Raw genomic sequence first — 16789 nt, 5'->3', positions numbered from 1 at the left:
ACATATATACACTACCAAACGTAAAATAGATAACTAGTGGGAAGTAGCCGCATAGCACAGGGAGATCAGCTAGGTGGTTTGTGACCACCTAGAGGGGTGGGATGGGGGGGGTGCGAGGGAGGGAGACGCAAGAGGGAAGAGATATGGGAACATATGTATATGTATAACTGGTTCACTTTGTTATAAAGCAGAAACTAACACACCATTGTAAAGCAATTATACGCCAAAAAAGAAGTTAAAAAAAAAAAATTCTTAGGTCCAGGGCTTCCCTGGTGGCGCAGTGGTTAAGAATCAGCCTGCCAATGCAGGGGACATGGGTTTGAGCCCTAGTCTGGGAAGATCCCACATGCTGTTGGAGCAACTAAGCCCGTGCGTCACAACTACTGAGCCTGTGCTCTAGAGCCTGTGAGCCACAACTACTGAGCCCACGTGCCTAGAGCCCATGCTCCACAAGAGAAGTCACTGCACTGCAATGAAGAGTAGCCCCCGCTCACTGCAACTAGAAAAAGCCTGTGCACAGCAACGAGAATCCAATGCAGCCAAAAATAAATAGATAAATTTATTTTTTAAAAAAATCTTAGGTCCATACACAAAACACTAAGTAGGAGTGTCTCTGTGGAGGTTAGTAAGATTCTCAAAGGTGTACATGACCCAAAGAGTTAAAAATCACTCTGCTGGAAGATCACCCTGGCTTCCTTCACGTGGCCCGTCAGGTTCTTGCCTCTCTTCTCTGCCTCCTCCACTTCGCATGCCAGTCAAAGGACCACTCATCCTCCCTGAAATGGCCCATGTTCCTCCAGTCCTTGATGTCCCTGAAATGGCCCATGTTCCTCCAGTCCTTGATGTCCTTCCCCACACTGTCCTTTCTGTCCAGAACAGACTTCCCTCTGTTTCTCATCTGCTAAAATGTTATCTATGCTGTCTTTCTCCAGGATAGAATTAACTGCTTCCTTAACATTTCCTCTATTTTACTGTTATTAGAGCATCTATTTCTCTCTGTCTTACGGTGCAGTACTTAGTTCTGTGCCTGCTGTTTTTACCACAATATTGTTAATAACTGGGAAGTAGAGACTCTGATACATCTTTATAGCCCCTCAACGCCCAACAGAGTTCAATGAGCTTAGTTAAATTTAATCACCTGTGAAACCATTAGCAGTTAAGATGAAACACTGGGAAGGTAAGAGACTATAATTTCCCTCAGAGGAGAACTTTAATAAACACAAGATAGAAACTCATTCCTCTGACAGGTGAGTTCTGAAGAAAGGGACTATTTCAGTTTTTACATATGTGAACATTCCATTTTTTTCTACACAGGATTTGGGAATAACTGCCCAATGGACATAGATAACCTTTTAAAAGTCCTTTACTGTCCCTTCTCTCTAGTAATCTTTGTGCGTATTAATCATGTGTCTAATCATGACCCACAGGAGCTTACTGAACAACTTCCCTCAATATATTTCCCTCTCCTTTCATGTACATTAGACAACTCCAGTTTGATAACCACGAGCTCAGCACCAGGTAACGTTGGAAGTGCTCAACAGCCCGTCAAGGACAAAGTAAGTGACCATTACATACAAGGATTGCAAACTTAGTATCTCACCTTAAAAACTAACAGTGGGAATAAGGTAAGTACACACATGACTGAAACAAATCCAAGTTGGTTAAATTCTAAATGAATACAAAGACTATTCGGGGGGGGGGCTTGAAATGAAGATGGAGAGGGGAAGGAAAAGGAATTTTAATAAGAGTTGTAGAGGAGGTGACACTTTGAGATGGGTGCGCCTGGAAGGATAAAATTTTGACAGATGTAGATGGCAGGGGAGGGACATCTCACGACAGCAGGAACTTTGTTTCATTCATGACTATATCTCCAGTGTCGTTCATGACTGTATCTCCAGTGTTTAGAAGAGTGTCTGGTACATATAGGAGGTATTCAGGAACTGCTGAATGAGGAAATTCTAGTAAGAGTGAACAGCATAAGCAAAGACACGGGATGGGAAAGAAGCACTTTAAAAGCTGCTATAAGAAAAAATGCTAACTTTATGTGAAAGTGCAGGTTATATTCTAACATAGTACAGTTGGAATCTGTGGAATAGTCAGAAAAGAGATTAAAAATGTACACTGGGAAAGATTAAGAGTAGTTGCATTTAATGAGAAGTCAGAGCAACTTTTTTTGTTCTTTGCTGGATCATCCAGTTTTCTTTAAAAAGCACACAGTTCATCTGACTTAAGTCTATAATCCAGATGTTTTACTAATTTAGGCCTTAAGCACTCCCACTGGAAAAATTACTCCAAAGGAGTTTGTTATGTAGCCTTAATTTTAGTCTAGGGCTTCTGACCAAATGCCCTGTTCCTCCTAAGTAATATTACCTCTAAAATACAGGTACTTTCTCTCAGCTTCTTCTTTTGTGAAGAAATGTGACCTACCTGGATCTCCTCCCGAGAAAGCTGCACAGAATTTTGCACAAAGTCTGGGGGTTCATCCCATCCTCCTTCCAGCGTCTCCAGATTGTGGTAATAATAATAGCCACCTTTCACCCAGTGCTTCACCCACTTGCTGTTATAATCTCCTGGCAGAAAATAAAGGAAAGATGAAACCCAGAGCCACACTCCCCACATTCACATGTCTAATACCACAGGATTGTTCTGGTAAGGGTTAACAGCTGAATGAAGACCATTCCAAAACCTGTCCCTGGGTCTATGAGAGTAAAGAGCGATCCTAAGTCCCTCTTAAATTATGACTTTGTAATGTCTCATGTAGCTCATTCATATCCACAGTATAAAAAGAAAATACCTATGAAGTCCAAATGGGGAAATCAACCTTGACTGCCTCTGTTCCTTCCGAAGCCTATACCTAAGTAAGATCTTGTGTGTCAGAAAACTATTCTGATAAAAGAATTGCAGCCATTCAGCCTCTCTAGTTAATTTTTTAAAAAGGGCCATGAAACGGGATGAAAAATCTTATCTTAATTCTCCTCTTTTTGCAGATAAACTACTTTTAAATATCTACAGGCTTAGGTAACCAGGACTACTAACACCCTATGAAAGATAAACGTTTTCAGAAAACTGACCTTTTTACTAACATAGCCACCCTCAAGGGGAAGAAAAAGAATATTTTCAAAAACAGAGGTGGCTTCCCTGGTGGCGCAGTGGTTAGGGGTCCGCCTGCCGATGCAGGGGACGAGGGTTTGTGCCCCAGTCTGGGAGGATCCCACATGCCGCGGAGTGGCTGGGCCCGTGAGCCATGGCCGCTGGGCCTGTGCGTCCAGAGCCTGTGCTCCACAGCAGGAGGGGCCGCAGCGGTAAGAGGCCCGCGTACCGCAAAAAAAAAAAAAAAAAAAAAAAAAAGGAATATTATCTCCTTGGGTCTTTAAAATAAGCCTAATACTGTATTTCTGAAGTACCTTTCCCTATAGCTTGACCCTTTGCTCTACATCTGCCCTGTGATATTTTCAAGTTCTTACTTTCAGGGCACATATTTATTTACCCAAACTCACCTGCTGCCAGTTTTTTCTTCTTGGCTTCAGCAAGGTCACTCTGGTAAGTTTCACCACATTCGGGGATGACGCCATACAAGCCGACATCAGGGGAACGAAGGGCACTCAGTGTTTTTCCAACATTGCCATTCTCCACTGCTTCATTAATGGCAAAGATTCCTAAGGCAACTATCCCAGAAGAGAACTGTTACTGGAATAGTTTAGAAGGTGTCTAGATTCACCTACTAGCAAACTGTTCCCCCTACATCTTTCTATCTTGGTCAAGCTGAGTTCTAAGATACAGAGCACCTTGCCACCCCCACTTTCCACCAGAGTAGAAATAAAACAACTGATACATACACCTCTGTGCTTCTTGGGTGTCTTTGTTGGACTGCCAGATTCCACCTTGAATTTCATCCAACCATAACACAGCTGACTCATCCTGGGTTTCCTACAAACCATTAAAAGCAAAACAATACTAGAGTCATCAAATTAGGGTACATGTCATGATGGCGGCTTCTGAGACTCTGTTAGAGATAGAGGAAGAAGTTTCCAACATACTAGACACATGGAATAGTCAACTGGAAGAAGCTGGGCACCAAAAAACCGGTAAAGGTTTACAAGAGAAATATCACAGATGTAGGTGATGGATATAAGAAGATGGATTCAAGTTGTTCAGGAGGACAAGAGCTGCTAGAAGGGGCAAAAGATCCCAACTGGGAAGGGGCCCAGGGACTTAAATACTGTGACAAGCACCATGACATGAAGTACTTCTTAGAAAGCCTCCTTTGCCAACAATATTCAGAGGGACTTAATACTCTCTATGACTACTGTTTTTAGGCCTATCAAGACATTATCACATGTGATGCCAGGAGTCACTATAGGCAATTTAATCTTATCAACAGCTTACATTCTAAAACTTGAAAGTTATATCAGTTGTTGGAAACTTAAAAACACATTTTCACACAGAAACATAATAAATGGTGATTAGTTTTCTCAGCATGGCCAACAAAAGCCTCTCTAGTCCCTAGTGTAGTTTGAACTGAATACTAGGGACAGAGGTGAAATAGAAGTGGAGTCTTTTTCTCCTTCTAGACAAGGCACCTCAGGTTTTAAAGCGTCCAGGTTGAGAGTCATGTCTGAGGCAATCTTGACAGACCCAACAAAAGTAACTGTTCCTGAGGCTTGAGCTAATAGCAATTGGGATAAATAGTAGCTCAAAAATCCATCGAGACTGCTTGATGTAAATATAATTTGCCAGGGCACCAAATGAGGCGGCTGGGATCAGTAACTATAACTGTGTTGCCAGGTGAGGCAGGGTCTGGGCTGTGGGGCAAAATGGAAAGTTTCACTGCCTTCTGCAGGCCCAGCAGTTGAAGTGCAAAACCTTAGAGGAGGCTTGATTTTCCTCCTGCGTTACTGGGGAGAGATATACAATATTTCACTCAGCAGAGCCAAGCAGTCACAAATCCCTGCAATTTATAAAGCGCCTTGGTGACAGGGTAAGGCCAAAGCAAGGCATCTGAAATAGAAAGATTTCTCTCTAATTCAGAATTTTAGAAAGATCATTTAACTTACAATCATAAGAGACACCATCCCAATTTAAGAAGCTCATAGTCTTGGGAAAGGAAAAGAGTAACCCGATAAACAGAACGCAAGAACAAGTCACCTAATAGCTGCAGAACTTAGCATTTTCCTACCACTGGTCAGCTTCTGTTACTGAAAATAGAAAATGGCCACACACAATTCCCTAGAGTCATACGAATAAATACTGGCAATGCTAAGCAATAGTTTCAATACGAGACGATACAATGAGTCAGCAACAACTTAAACTGAGAAGTCATAAGCTAGACGGCTGAAGGTGCAGGCTCCAAGAGAAGTGGCATAAAAACCCTTGCACCCCCAAAGCAAGTATTTCCACAGAACCAGGCCACTTCTGGCTCAGTTTTAGGCTAATGCACGCATCAGCCAGCTCTGAGTAGAGTCTACTATAAGCAAAGCTTGGGGGCTTGGCACAACCTTCCTTGCATCCAGAGAAAGGTGCAGCTTATCATGATTTCTGACCATTCAGAGTTCTGTCTTCTCTGCCCCAGGCAGACTAAAGCAGAAGGATTAAAACAAATACTTCCATACATACTCCCCCCTAAGAAACAAGGTACAGAGCTGTGGTGTGAGAGGAGGAAAAAAAAAACCAACAACAATGAAGCACTGTCTCATGTACATTAGGGGAAAATGATATATAGAAATACCCCTCACCAGACTGAAGGAGGCAAGATTGGTGACATACACCAGCTCATCCCAGTGTGAGGAAAGAACAGGCTCTCTCTGCTCCAATTAGATCGAATAAGATGACAAAACCCAACATCCTCCTGTTAAAGTTTGCTCTAAAGATTAACTCAAATCACTCAGTAGAGAGTTAAAACCTTGAACGAGATATTGTGGAGAATACTGAGATAAAATGGATTTAATGTGAAAATGCTATATAAAGTATACTGAAATAACATCCCCTAACAACTCTGACAGACACTTAGAAGCACACTGACTGATTTTAGAAGAGGTAAAGAGATAGGGACCAGAGATAAGAATCAAACGAGTGGGCAATGACTGGAGGTAAAAGAGGTGAAGAAGCCACAAGATACGGCAAAAAGAAAGGGAAAAGAGATGAAAGAATGGCTACCGTACATATATGTGTGTATATATTCGGAAAGCACAAACACACACACTTGCAAAGGGCACTTCTCACCCCTTAAAACCTACTTAAAAGTCTCTATTATATGTGGCATGGATGCATGTGTCACGATTGATAAAATATTACACATATGTATTGATAATATATGTAACATATTATAGATACATATATGTGTAACATAAATGTAATGCTTTATCTCTCATCACATATGTAAACTACGCTATATATACATATAAACCACTCCGTATCTACCATATACACATGTAAACACACATGCATGAATCTATACAACATATTTATCAACACAAGCACTGATCAATCAGAGTGGAGCAGAGATCTTATGGTCCCTTGCTGGTTTAGGTGTTAATCCTCTAGTTGCTCATAGCGGAAGTTCAGGGAAAGAGCTAGAACTGGGGGTGGAACACATTTGGGAGGCCTGGGACAGGAGCAATGTACCAAACAAAAGTATTCAATATTCTAACAACTGGTACAGCCACGTCAGTGCACACCAGCTGATTTTTAGCTACATGCATGTATGCCTGTCTGTGTACACTCAGACTGTGGGGTGGGGGAGCAGAAGCCAGACTTAAAATCATTCATATTTGTAATTATAAAATGAGTTCCTTGAGAACTCCTGATATCTGTGTCTTGGCATTCAAACAATACTACCCAGTGACCAGTAATCTACTTTTAGCAAGTATTCCAAAGGCACTAAATTTAAATGAAGAGAGAACTGACAATGGTGAAAACAGTAGAGGAAGGACCTCTGAATATCCCCTCCTACATAAAAGCAACAAAAACACTGACAAAAGTCATCAGAATCAACTTTTTCAAAACTATAGAAATGAACCAAAGGCTTGCAGCAATCAGAGAGAGTTTATTCAAGAACAGTTGACTCTCAGTAAGAACAGTGAGGTCTATGGCACTTAAACTGCCCTATTCCCATTTGTGCTCTGCCCACCCCCCTCCACCCCCACCCCATACACACCTACCTCCTTCAAAGCCCTATCTATTCTCACAGAACTGTCATTAGTTGACATGTTAGGTAGTTCCCTGGAAGACCACAGCTAGGCTGTCTTTATTTGACCTGACTTAGAGCTTGCCCAGTGCAAACAGCCTTTTCTCCAGGGGTATTTGTCCAAAAGAGTAAGAGGTAATTGCTTCACATCACAGATGCCTGGGGCAGTGGGTAAAAACTTAGGCAAATAATAGGTTAACCAAAAAGCTTAAAAGGAAAAGCTACAGAATGAGATGCCCACAGAGAGCTTTGAAAAGCTCTGACAAATTCCTGGGATAGGAATCTAGAAGGTCATAGTGCATTATGGGCCATGCACATGCTCAGAAGAGATCTGATAAGGCTGTAAGCTCTGACCTCTGGCTGACCTTGAGGCTCTGGGCAAGCATGAAGTGAAGGGTAAAGTAAAATTGTAAACTGCCCGGCTGAGAGTCGAGGGCATGCCCCAACACACACAAAGGCCCTCAGCAAAGGCTGGGCGCTTTATTGGTTCTAGGCATTTAAGGAAATTTCTGACTAATCATTAGCTGACCACTACTTAACCAAGCAGAGACTTCAGTGGACACACATGACAAAGAATACAGACTTGAAAGAATTGAAAATCACTAAACAAACAACAACAGAAACAAACAGGGACAACCATAAACCCTGAGGAGGGGGTAGAATCTGATTTCCAAAGTTGCCCCATTATTATTAAAATGTCCAGCTTTCAACCAAAAATTACAAGACATGCAAAGAAACAAGAAAGCATGGTCCAAACAGGAAAAAAACCAGACAACAGAAACTGTCCAAATTGAACTTAGTAGACAAAGACTTAAATCAGCTATCTTAAGTATGTTCAAAGAACTAAAGGAAACCATATCTAAAGAACTAAAGGAAAGTATAAGAACAATGTCTCACCAAATAGAGAATATACATTTTTTTAAAAAGAAGCAGATTAAATTATGGAGTTGAAAAATACAATAACTGAAATGAAAAATTCACTAGAGGGATTCAGCAGATTTGAGTAAAGAGAAGATATATGCATAATGGAATTCCCTAAAGGCAAAGAGAAAGAGGCAGTTTACTTGAAGAAAATCTGAAGAGACCTATAACAAATATAGAGATAGAATGAGTAATCAAAACATATCCCACAAAAACAAAACCAAAAATTCAGGACCATATGGCTTCACTGGTGAATTCTACCAAATGTTTAAAGAACTAATATCAATCCTCTACAAACTCTTCTAAAACATAAAAGAGGAAGGAACACTTCCCAATTCATTCTAAGATACCAAAACCAGACAGAAAGATATTACAAGAAAAACAGATCAAATTTAAATTAACATCTTTTGCTTGCTAAATTTGGAACTCAGATGATTATTTTTAAAACTACTCCCAAGAGGAACTTAAAAGCTGAGCTGAGGCTTAAAAAAAGACAATTACACCTAAAGTATAGTCTACCCATCTGAGCACGGCAGTGTTAAGCACATTTTCCTCTAACTCTCCCCTTCCTCTGCCTTTGATGAACTCTGAAAAGTTATTCCACAGCAAAAGGAAATGCTTCAAACTCTAGTCACATCCTCTAATAAAAGTTTAACTCCTATGACCCGAACAAAAGGAGCAGTAAGGCCCATCACATGAGTGAGAGCTGGTACAAATTATATCCTCAATCTACTTTCCTTTTTTAGACATGAACTCAGACCTAGTTTATTCTTTCAAAGCCCATTCCTCTGTCAGTCGGATCGGATATAAGACTCCTTTTGGACTAATAAGGCAGCAAAAAATAACACTACCACCACTGGCCTATGCAGAATCATTGCAGCCAGGCCCCAGGTTAGAGATTCTGAATTAGCAGAAGTAGAATTAAAGCTTAGGAATCTGTATTTTTAAAATGACTTTTCCAGCGTTCTAGTCATCAGTCAAGTTTGGGAAGCTCTGATCCAGTAAACTGATATCAAAGACAGACCTCTATTTACAGCTTCCCTACAGACAACCGCTTCTCACTTGAGTAAGTAAAACCAGTTAATGCCTTTGTCTCAATTTCCTCGCTACAAAATGGGGGTTGTGATTCAACCTTCACCACAGGATTAACTGACATGCATAGCAATGACCCTCTTAAAAGGAACGTGGTACTTGCTACACTTATATGTTTAGGACACAGTAATGTCAACTACTCTCATGACAATGGAATCAAAGGAGATCTATCAACATTATATTATCCACAGCTCCTCCCCCACAACCCAAACTTCTAGAGCCCACAAGGCTGTCGGTGTACAATAGCTCCCTTAACACAAAAGCCCTGATCTGTTTTACTACTTTTGGCTTCCCAGAAGGAATCTGACCCCCTGAATTAAGAATTTCTTTTAGCTCTTCTGCTTGCTGCAAGAACCTCACCATAGGGATCTTCTAAGTCAGAAAAGAAAGCTGTGGTCCTCCTTATCCAATTGTTTTTAGTTAGGAAGAACTTAAAAGGAGATGAATCACAATTCTGAAAAACAGATGGTCATTATGCTTTCATCACAGAACAAATATCTGGGGGCCTACTAAACACATGGCAACTTCCTATTCAGCAAGAGGACTAAAAAAGGAGTAAATCTTGTCCATTTCCTCAACAAACTAGCTGAGAGGCAAGACAAACTTTTTAAAGGATGGGTTTGTATTACAATTACTTTGGAGAACAGATTCACAGCAGTATTATCCCTAATAGCCACAAAGTGGAAACATGACCATCGACTCATGGTACAGCCATACAATGGAATATTATTCAACAATAAAAAGACAATACTAATACATGCTACAGCTTGGATAAACCAAGCTAAGAGAAAGAAGCCAGTCACAAAGGACCACACATTGTATGATTCCATTTATACGAAATGTCCAGAATAGACAAATCCATAGACAGAAAGTAGACTGATGGTTACCTAGGACTGGAGAGATTGAGAGAAATGAGGAGTGACTACCTACAGGTACCAGGTTTCTTTTAGGGGTGATGAAAATGTTCTAAAATTGATTGTGGTGATGGTTGCACAATTCTGTGAATAGACGAAAAACCACTGAATTGTATACTTCAAAACAGTGAGCTGTATGGTATGTGAATTATATCTCAATAAAGCCATTATTTAAATTTAAAAAAAAGAAACTTTATGGCATTACCTACTAAAGCTTAACATATGTATTCCCTATGAACCACAAATTCCACTTCCAAATGTATACCTAATAGAAATGCATACATATATTTACCAAAAGACATGTGCTAGAATAAATCAGGATAGTGGTTACCACTGTGCTGGGGGGCAGGGAGGGGGGAGGTGAATAAGGAGGTAAGAGGATGTAAGGGGGTTTCTGTTAATGCTTTTTATAATCCGAGCACCAATTACATAGGTATGCTCACTTCTGAACATCTATACAACCGTATACTTAAATAATGACACATTTTTCTGGATCTTATATTTCAACAGAGAATTTCTTTAAAGAGACATAAGAGATGTGTCTATAACCATAACAACAAAGGACAACAAAAAAACCAAATGTGTAAAATAGCATAAGCTTCTGGAAGGTGGAGTCTATGACTCTTACATCGTGTGTCCCTCCAGTGCTCTGACTCTAAGGGTGCCCAGGAAACAGTCATTGAGGGAACACCCCTACCTCTATCTCCGTTCTAGGAGGGATGAAGTTCTCAGAACAAAAAGGAACAATTTAGTGCCACTCACCTGGGCTTTCTCTCTCTTTGCTCTGATCAGCGTGTCTTGGTAATGCTGGGCCACTTCTGCAAGGACCCCCTCGAGTTTAGCTGCAGGAATCTGCAGGGCCTGCAGAGTCTTTTGGGCATCACCTTCATCCAGGGCTTCATTAATTAAACCAATGGCTAAAATCCCTAAATATGAATGGACAAAAGGTTATTTTTTAGATTAAGAAACTGTATAAATAAAACAGTCTTTAAACATGGTAAGTGACCATAAATCCTCTATTCAAGGGTTACCATGATTGAAACTACAATTTGTCATCCATAATATTAAGCAGCATTTAAATCTTTTCCTTTAAATTTAGTGGGTTTTTTTCATCTAAGTAAACTCCCTTATATCCATATTCCTATTGAAATCTCAAGTCCTTTTGTTTTATTTTTACTTGCTCTTAAGAGCGATGAAGATGGGTTTCCCTGGTGGCGCAGTGGTTGAGAGTCCGCCTGCCGATGCAGGGGACACAGGTTCGTGCCCCGGTCCAGGAAGATCCCACATGCCGTGGAGCGGCTGGGCCCGTGAGCCATGGCTGCTGAGCCTGCGTGTCCGGAGCCTGTGCTCCGCAACTGGAGAGGCCACAACAGTGAGAGGCCCACGTACCGCAAAAAAAAAAAAAAAAAGAGTGATGAGGATTTTGATGAAACTGGCTTTATAAAGGATAGCTTTCAAGTATACTCCAATGTGTGATCAAAACCATTCTTGATTCACAAAAAGTCAAGAGTTCAAGGGATTTTTAAGGCACCTAGTGGGACTTCCCTGGTGGTGCAGTGGTTAAGAATACGCCTGCCAATTCAGGGGACACGGGTTCAAACCCTAGTCCAGGAAGATCCCACATGCCGCAGAGCAATTAAGCCCCTGCGCCACAACTACTGAGCCCGCGTGCCACAAATACTGAAGCCCGTGGCCCTAGAGCCCATGCTCTGCAATAAGAGAAGCCACCGCAGTGAGAAGCCCATGCACCACAACGATGAGTAGGCCCCACTCACTGCAACTAGAGAAAGCCTGCACACAGCAACGAAGACCCAACACAGCCAAAAAAGAAATAAATTAAATAAATAATAAATAAATAAAAGTCACCTAGTTCAACATTTTTATACAAAAAAAAAGATGAGCCTTAGGAATCTCCTCTCCAACACCACACAGCAAACAAGTAAGAGATGGAGAATCAAAGCTCAGGGCCTCCTACTCCAAGGCAAGGCTCTTCCCACTAAATCACTGAATATTTCTCACAGGAAACACTAATTAAAACTAGAAATAGTCACTCCTCAGGTATCTCAGACAGCTGGACTACTTTTGTAAAGACTCTGTTGTATAATAAAAAATTTGGCTGGTCTTTGTCCCTGGTTTCTGGAAAGGAGGCTCTAAACCCTTGGAATTTCCCAAGTGATAGGAGTATCTTCATTATCCATAGTGGGCCCCTAGGACCCCACCTGAGTTTATGCCAACCAGGTGACTCCTGGTGGGCCCCCAGAAACTTTTGGGATAGGGGCTGGTCACGCTGGAAAGACCAACCATGTGATTAGAAGACTGGGGCTTTGAGCCATGTGATCTCAGAATATCAGCCCAGCTATTCCAGGGAGGAGAAGCAGACTGGAAATTTAATTCAATTACTTGGCCAATAGTTGGCCATAATTCAATCCATTATTTGTATGGAACGAAGCCCCACTAAAAACTCTGGATATCCAAAGCTCAGGTGAGCTTCCATGGTTGTGATACTCATCAATGGGCTGGGAGGGCAACACACCCTGAGGATACAGAAGCTTCGAATTTGGGACCCTACCAGACATTGCCCTACTGGTCTCTTCTTTTGACTCATCTTGATTTGTATTCTTTACAATAAAACTATAACCATAAGTATAGTGCTTTCCTGAGTTCTGTGAGTCATTCTAGCCAATTATTGAACCTGAGGGGATAAAGGGGACCCCTGAATATAGAGCCAGTTTTTCAGAAGTGTGGTGACCTGGCAACTCCAGAGATTAAGGCTGGTGTCTGAAGTGAGAGGAGTCTTGGGGGGGACTGTGCCCTCAATCTGTGCAATATGACCTAACTCCAGGTAGTTAGTGTCAGAACCACTTCTTATAATAGCATTTAAAAATAACAGATCATGTTCAATTCACCTCCTGAAAAGTTTAGTTCTTATTACATACTTATCTAATTATAGCAGTTGCCTGGTGTTTCGAAAACAATATATAACGGTAGCTTTTTGAGATAGTTTTTTTTTTTTTCCAATTTCCAAAAATCCTCCCGGAAGTAGTGTTTAGAACCAGCTAATGCAATCACATTATCTGTAACTGTGACATTATCTGGGGGGACGGGAAGTAGATTACTCACTCTCATGTTCCTCCTGCACCACAAGATTCACATGGTCCACACAAGCTTGGATGTCATTCCATGTAATAAATTCATTATTCTCTGCATGTGCTTGAGCTTTCAGTTTCATCAGCTCATCGAGATACCTGCCCCATTCCCCCAACAAAAGAGACAATGAAGTGCAACATAAGAAAAGGGACCTTCAGGATTATTTTGGTTGATAGGAATGAGAAGACATGGGGGCAAAGGATCCAAGGAACAGAGATAGCTAAGGAACCCCAACAGCTTGATGTATTCTAGAGGTCAGCTTTGGGACCAAGGAGTTACCTTGAGCAAAGTGTAAAAATGCAAGGATATCACTATTTATATTACATGTTCTAAATTCCAAGTAAGACCAACTCTGGAATAAAAGGAAGCAGCTCAAGCAATCCCTCTAAAGACAAGGAAACAAGGCCATACACCAGCTAACAAACACAGAAGGAATGACAGATCAACAAATCACCATTCAGCAGCTCTTACTGAAAGTATATGGATTTAGGCAAGGATTATCAATTGGGGTTAAAAATATTAGATGAATGGTTAATGGGGAACTGGACATTTTGATGGTGCAAAAGGTACAAAAAAAGATTATATTCTGGGGCTTCCCTGGTGGTGCAGTGGTTGAGAATCCGCCTGCCAATGCAGGAGTCATGGGTTCGAGCCTTGGTCCGGGAAGATCCCACATGCCGCGGAGCAACTAAGCCTGTGTGCCACAACTACTGAGCCTGCAAGCCACAGCTACTGAAGCCCGCAGGCCTAGAGCCCATGCTCCACAACAAGAGAAGCCACCTCAAACAGAAGCCTGTGCACTGCAACGAAGAGTAGCCCCTGCTCGCCACAACTAGAGAAAAGCCCACGAGCAGCAACGAAGACCCGAGGCAGCCAAAAAAAAAAAAGTTACATTAAAAAAAAAAATTACGTTCTGGTGATAAGGGAGAAAAATAAATATGCAATGGAGGGATTAGATGACTCCCTAATCCAAGGATCAATCTTAGTATCTCTAATGGTGGGGACAAGCAGATTTTATATGCCTCTTGATATGAGAAAATATGAAACACACGTCGCCAAAAATATTTAACTGAATCTTGACAAGACTTTAGACCTAATTTACAATTTACAGGAATAAACCAAATATTAGGAAGCAACCAGAACTGAAGATGGGACATATTATAGGATAACTGGCCCCATCTCTTTAATAAGTCAGTGTCATAAAGAAAGGGACAATGCTAGATTAAAAGATACCAAAGGGACACAATAATCAGATGTTAACATGTGGTCCTGGATTGGATCCTGGTTTGAACAAACCAGCTGAAAAAACAAACAGTTTTGGAACAAGAAATATGAAAATGGACTAGGTTTAGAAAGTATTAAAGAAGTACTGTTGATTTGTCAAGGTATAAGAGTGTTATTTTGGCTATATAATATCCTCATTGTTTTAAATAAGCACACTTATAAATTTAGGAATGGAATGTTATGATATCTGTAATTTACTACAAAACCTTCAGCATAGTAAAGAATAAAATGTATCGAAATAGAAAAAAAAAAAAAGACAATCACACTGAAGTCACAATGCCTGCGAAGAAAATAAGAGTGTTGACACACGAAAGACAGAGGTGACAGCTACCTAATGGATTCAACCCAGCACTCTGGGCACCCACCTCTGGCAGTTTTCTTCTTCAATATTGGTAAGGCCTGTAACTGAACTGCTCAACTGTTTCCACACTGTATTCATGTCTCCAGATTCCAGCGCCCTGTTGATTAGGGCCACCGATGACAACATCTCCACTGCAACAGAGAGCTCAGGATGGGTGAGGCTATGCTGTACAGAAAGTGAGGGGGTAAAGAGTAAGGAAAGACATTCTGGAATACCAAGGGAGGTCAGAAGTTTAATAAAACCATAACGAGTCTAAGTTTCCAGTAACACAAAACAAACAAAAAAAACCCCTCTACCTAACTACACCAAGAAGTGGGTATTAAATTTTAAATTCACGTCCACTCTGTTTTGCTCACAAACAGCACACGTTCAGTTAACTCACCTCAGGACTCTGGTGCTGCAGGGTAGCCAGCTCCTTCTGATAAAGATCGGCAGCAAATGGAAACACCTGGGGCAGCTGGGCTTCGGGATTCATTAGCTCCATAACAGTCTTCTCGGCAACACCCTTCTGGATTGCAGCATTGATCACTGCCACTGCCGCCAGTCCTGGGTAGAAAACAAGGTCACAAAGGCAGCTGGCTTTGAGAGGCCCGAGGGGAAGCAGATGCCAATTTTCACAGAAGAAAGTTATATTCTGTGGATAAGCTATTAGCCATGACGTTTAAAGTAGAACTTTCATCTTTAGAAAACAGCCTCCTTTGTATGAGGGTGAATTGCATGGTATGTGAACTACATCTCAATAAATCTGTCTTTAAAAAGCAGCCTCCTCTTCTCCTCACCCCTGTTTTCTTTCCACTCCAAATCATCCTACCTGCCACCACTATGCTCTACCTAAAACATCCTTCTGGGCTTCCCTGGTGGCGCAGTGGTTGAGAGTCCGCCTGCCGATGCAGGGAACACGAGTTCGTGCCCTCGTCCGGGAAGATCCCACATGCCGCGGAGCGGCTGGGCCCATGAGCCATGGCCGCTGAGCATGCATGTCCGGAGCCTGTGCTCCGCAACGGGAGAGGCCACAACAGTGAGAGGCCCGCATACCGCAAAAAAAAAAAAAAAAAAAAAAAAATCTACAAAACTTTTATTCTAGCCACTGTTCCTTAATACATCTTTCACCTTCTGTCCCTCTGCTGACACTTCCTCTTCCCCTGTTGCCCCATATTAGGAACAACCTTCTCTCCCGTCTCTCACCATCCAAATCTTGCCAATCAACCCCTAGTCCTGTCTCCCCCAGATGCTTCCCTAACCAACCACATAAGCACGAGCTTACAAGCCGAAGTGAGCCTACGCTGACTCCGGTTCTACTTTTAAAACTGGAGGAACCCTTCTGCCACCAAAGGTACCTGGTAGTTGACTGCAGCTAGTAGCCTTGGGGTGGGGTGAGGAGTGACAGAATCTAACCTCAGGTCCCTCAACGACACAAAGCCACTTTCCTCCCCTACTCAGAATCTCAGTGGACACGCAGCTGAGAGGACTCTTACTTCTCTGATACTGCTGGGCAGCAGTGTTTGCGGCATCCACTCCGGACTGTAGCTCCTCCTTCTGCAGGGCCTCAGCCTGACCACCCTGAGAAAAGCAAAGAACACTTAGGTAAAGATGACTCCTGCCTAGGCCTCCGGGCCTTGTAGTTCTCATATCTCAACAGCAGTCACTAGGCACAGAGAGCCACAGGCATTAAGAGACAGCTTCAGGCTACACACAGCCAAAGCGGCAGCCTGAGTGAGAGCCGAATGCCCTTGTCAAATCTCGGGTAGTGACTCTCCTGATATAAGCACATTAAAAAAAAAATATTTTGTGGGCTTCCCTGGTGGCGCAGTGGTTGAGAATCCGCCTGCTGATGCAAGGGACACGGGTTCGTGCCCCGGTCCGGGAAGATCCCACATGCCGCGGAGC

The 16789-nt window shown here is 42.0% G+C and overlaps 1 protein-coding gene across 2 annotated transcripts in view; it reads right to left on the bottom strand.

Moving 5' to 3' along the window:
• IQGAP1 (IQ motif containing GTPase activating protein 1) overlaps window positions 1-16789 on the bottom strand; it is a 107009-nt gene that overhangs the window by 30231 nt on the left and 59989 nt on the right. For both annotated transcript variants that reach the window (XM_028495486.2, XM_024117231.3), the window contains exons 11-18: window positions 16378-16462; window positions 15285-15448; window positions 14907-15067; window positions 13231-13355; window positions 10873-11036; window positions 3837-3927; window positions 3498-3665; window positions 2428-2570 (exon numbers count right to left, since the gene is read on the bottom strand). In XM_028495486.2, coding sequence (XP_028351287.1) covers window positions 2428-2570; window positions 3498-3665; window positions 3837-3927; window positions 10873-11036; window positions 13231-13355; window positions 14907-15067; window positions 15285-15448; window positions 16378-16462 — 1101 coding nt within the window. The remainder of the gene's footprint in view (window positions 1-2427; window positions 2571-3497; window positions 3666-3836; window positions 3928-10872; window positions 11037-13230; window positions 13356-14906; window positions 15068-15284; window positions 15449-16377; window positions 16463-16789) is intronic.

The sequence above is a fragment of the Physeter macrocephalus genome, chromosome 11 (assembly GCF_002837175.3).
Source record: "Physeter macrocephalus isolate SW-GA chromosome 11, ASM283717v5, whole genome shotgun sequence".
NCBI lineage: Eukaryota > Metazoa > Chordata > Mammalia > Artiodactyla > Physeteridae > Physeter > Physeter macrocephalus.
The sequence above is the reverse complement of the archived record's forward strand: the minus strand, read 5'-3'. Positions and strand labels throughout refer to the sequence as shown.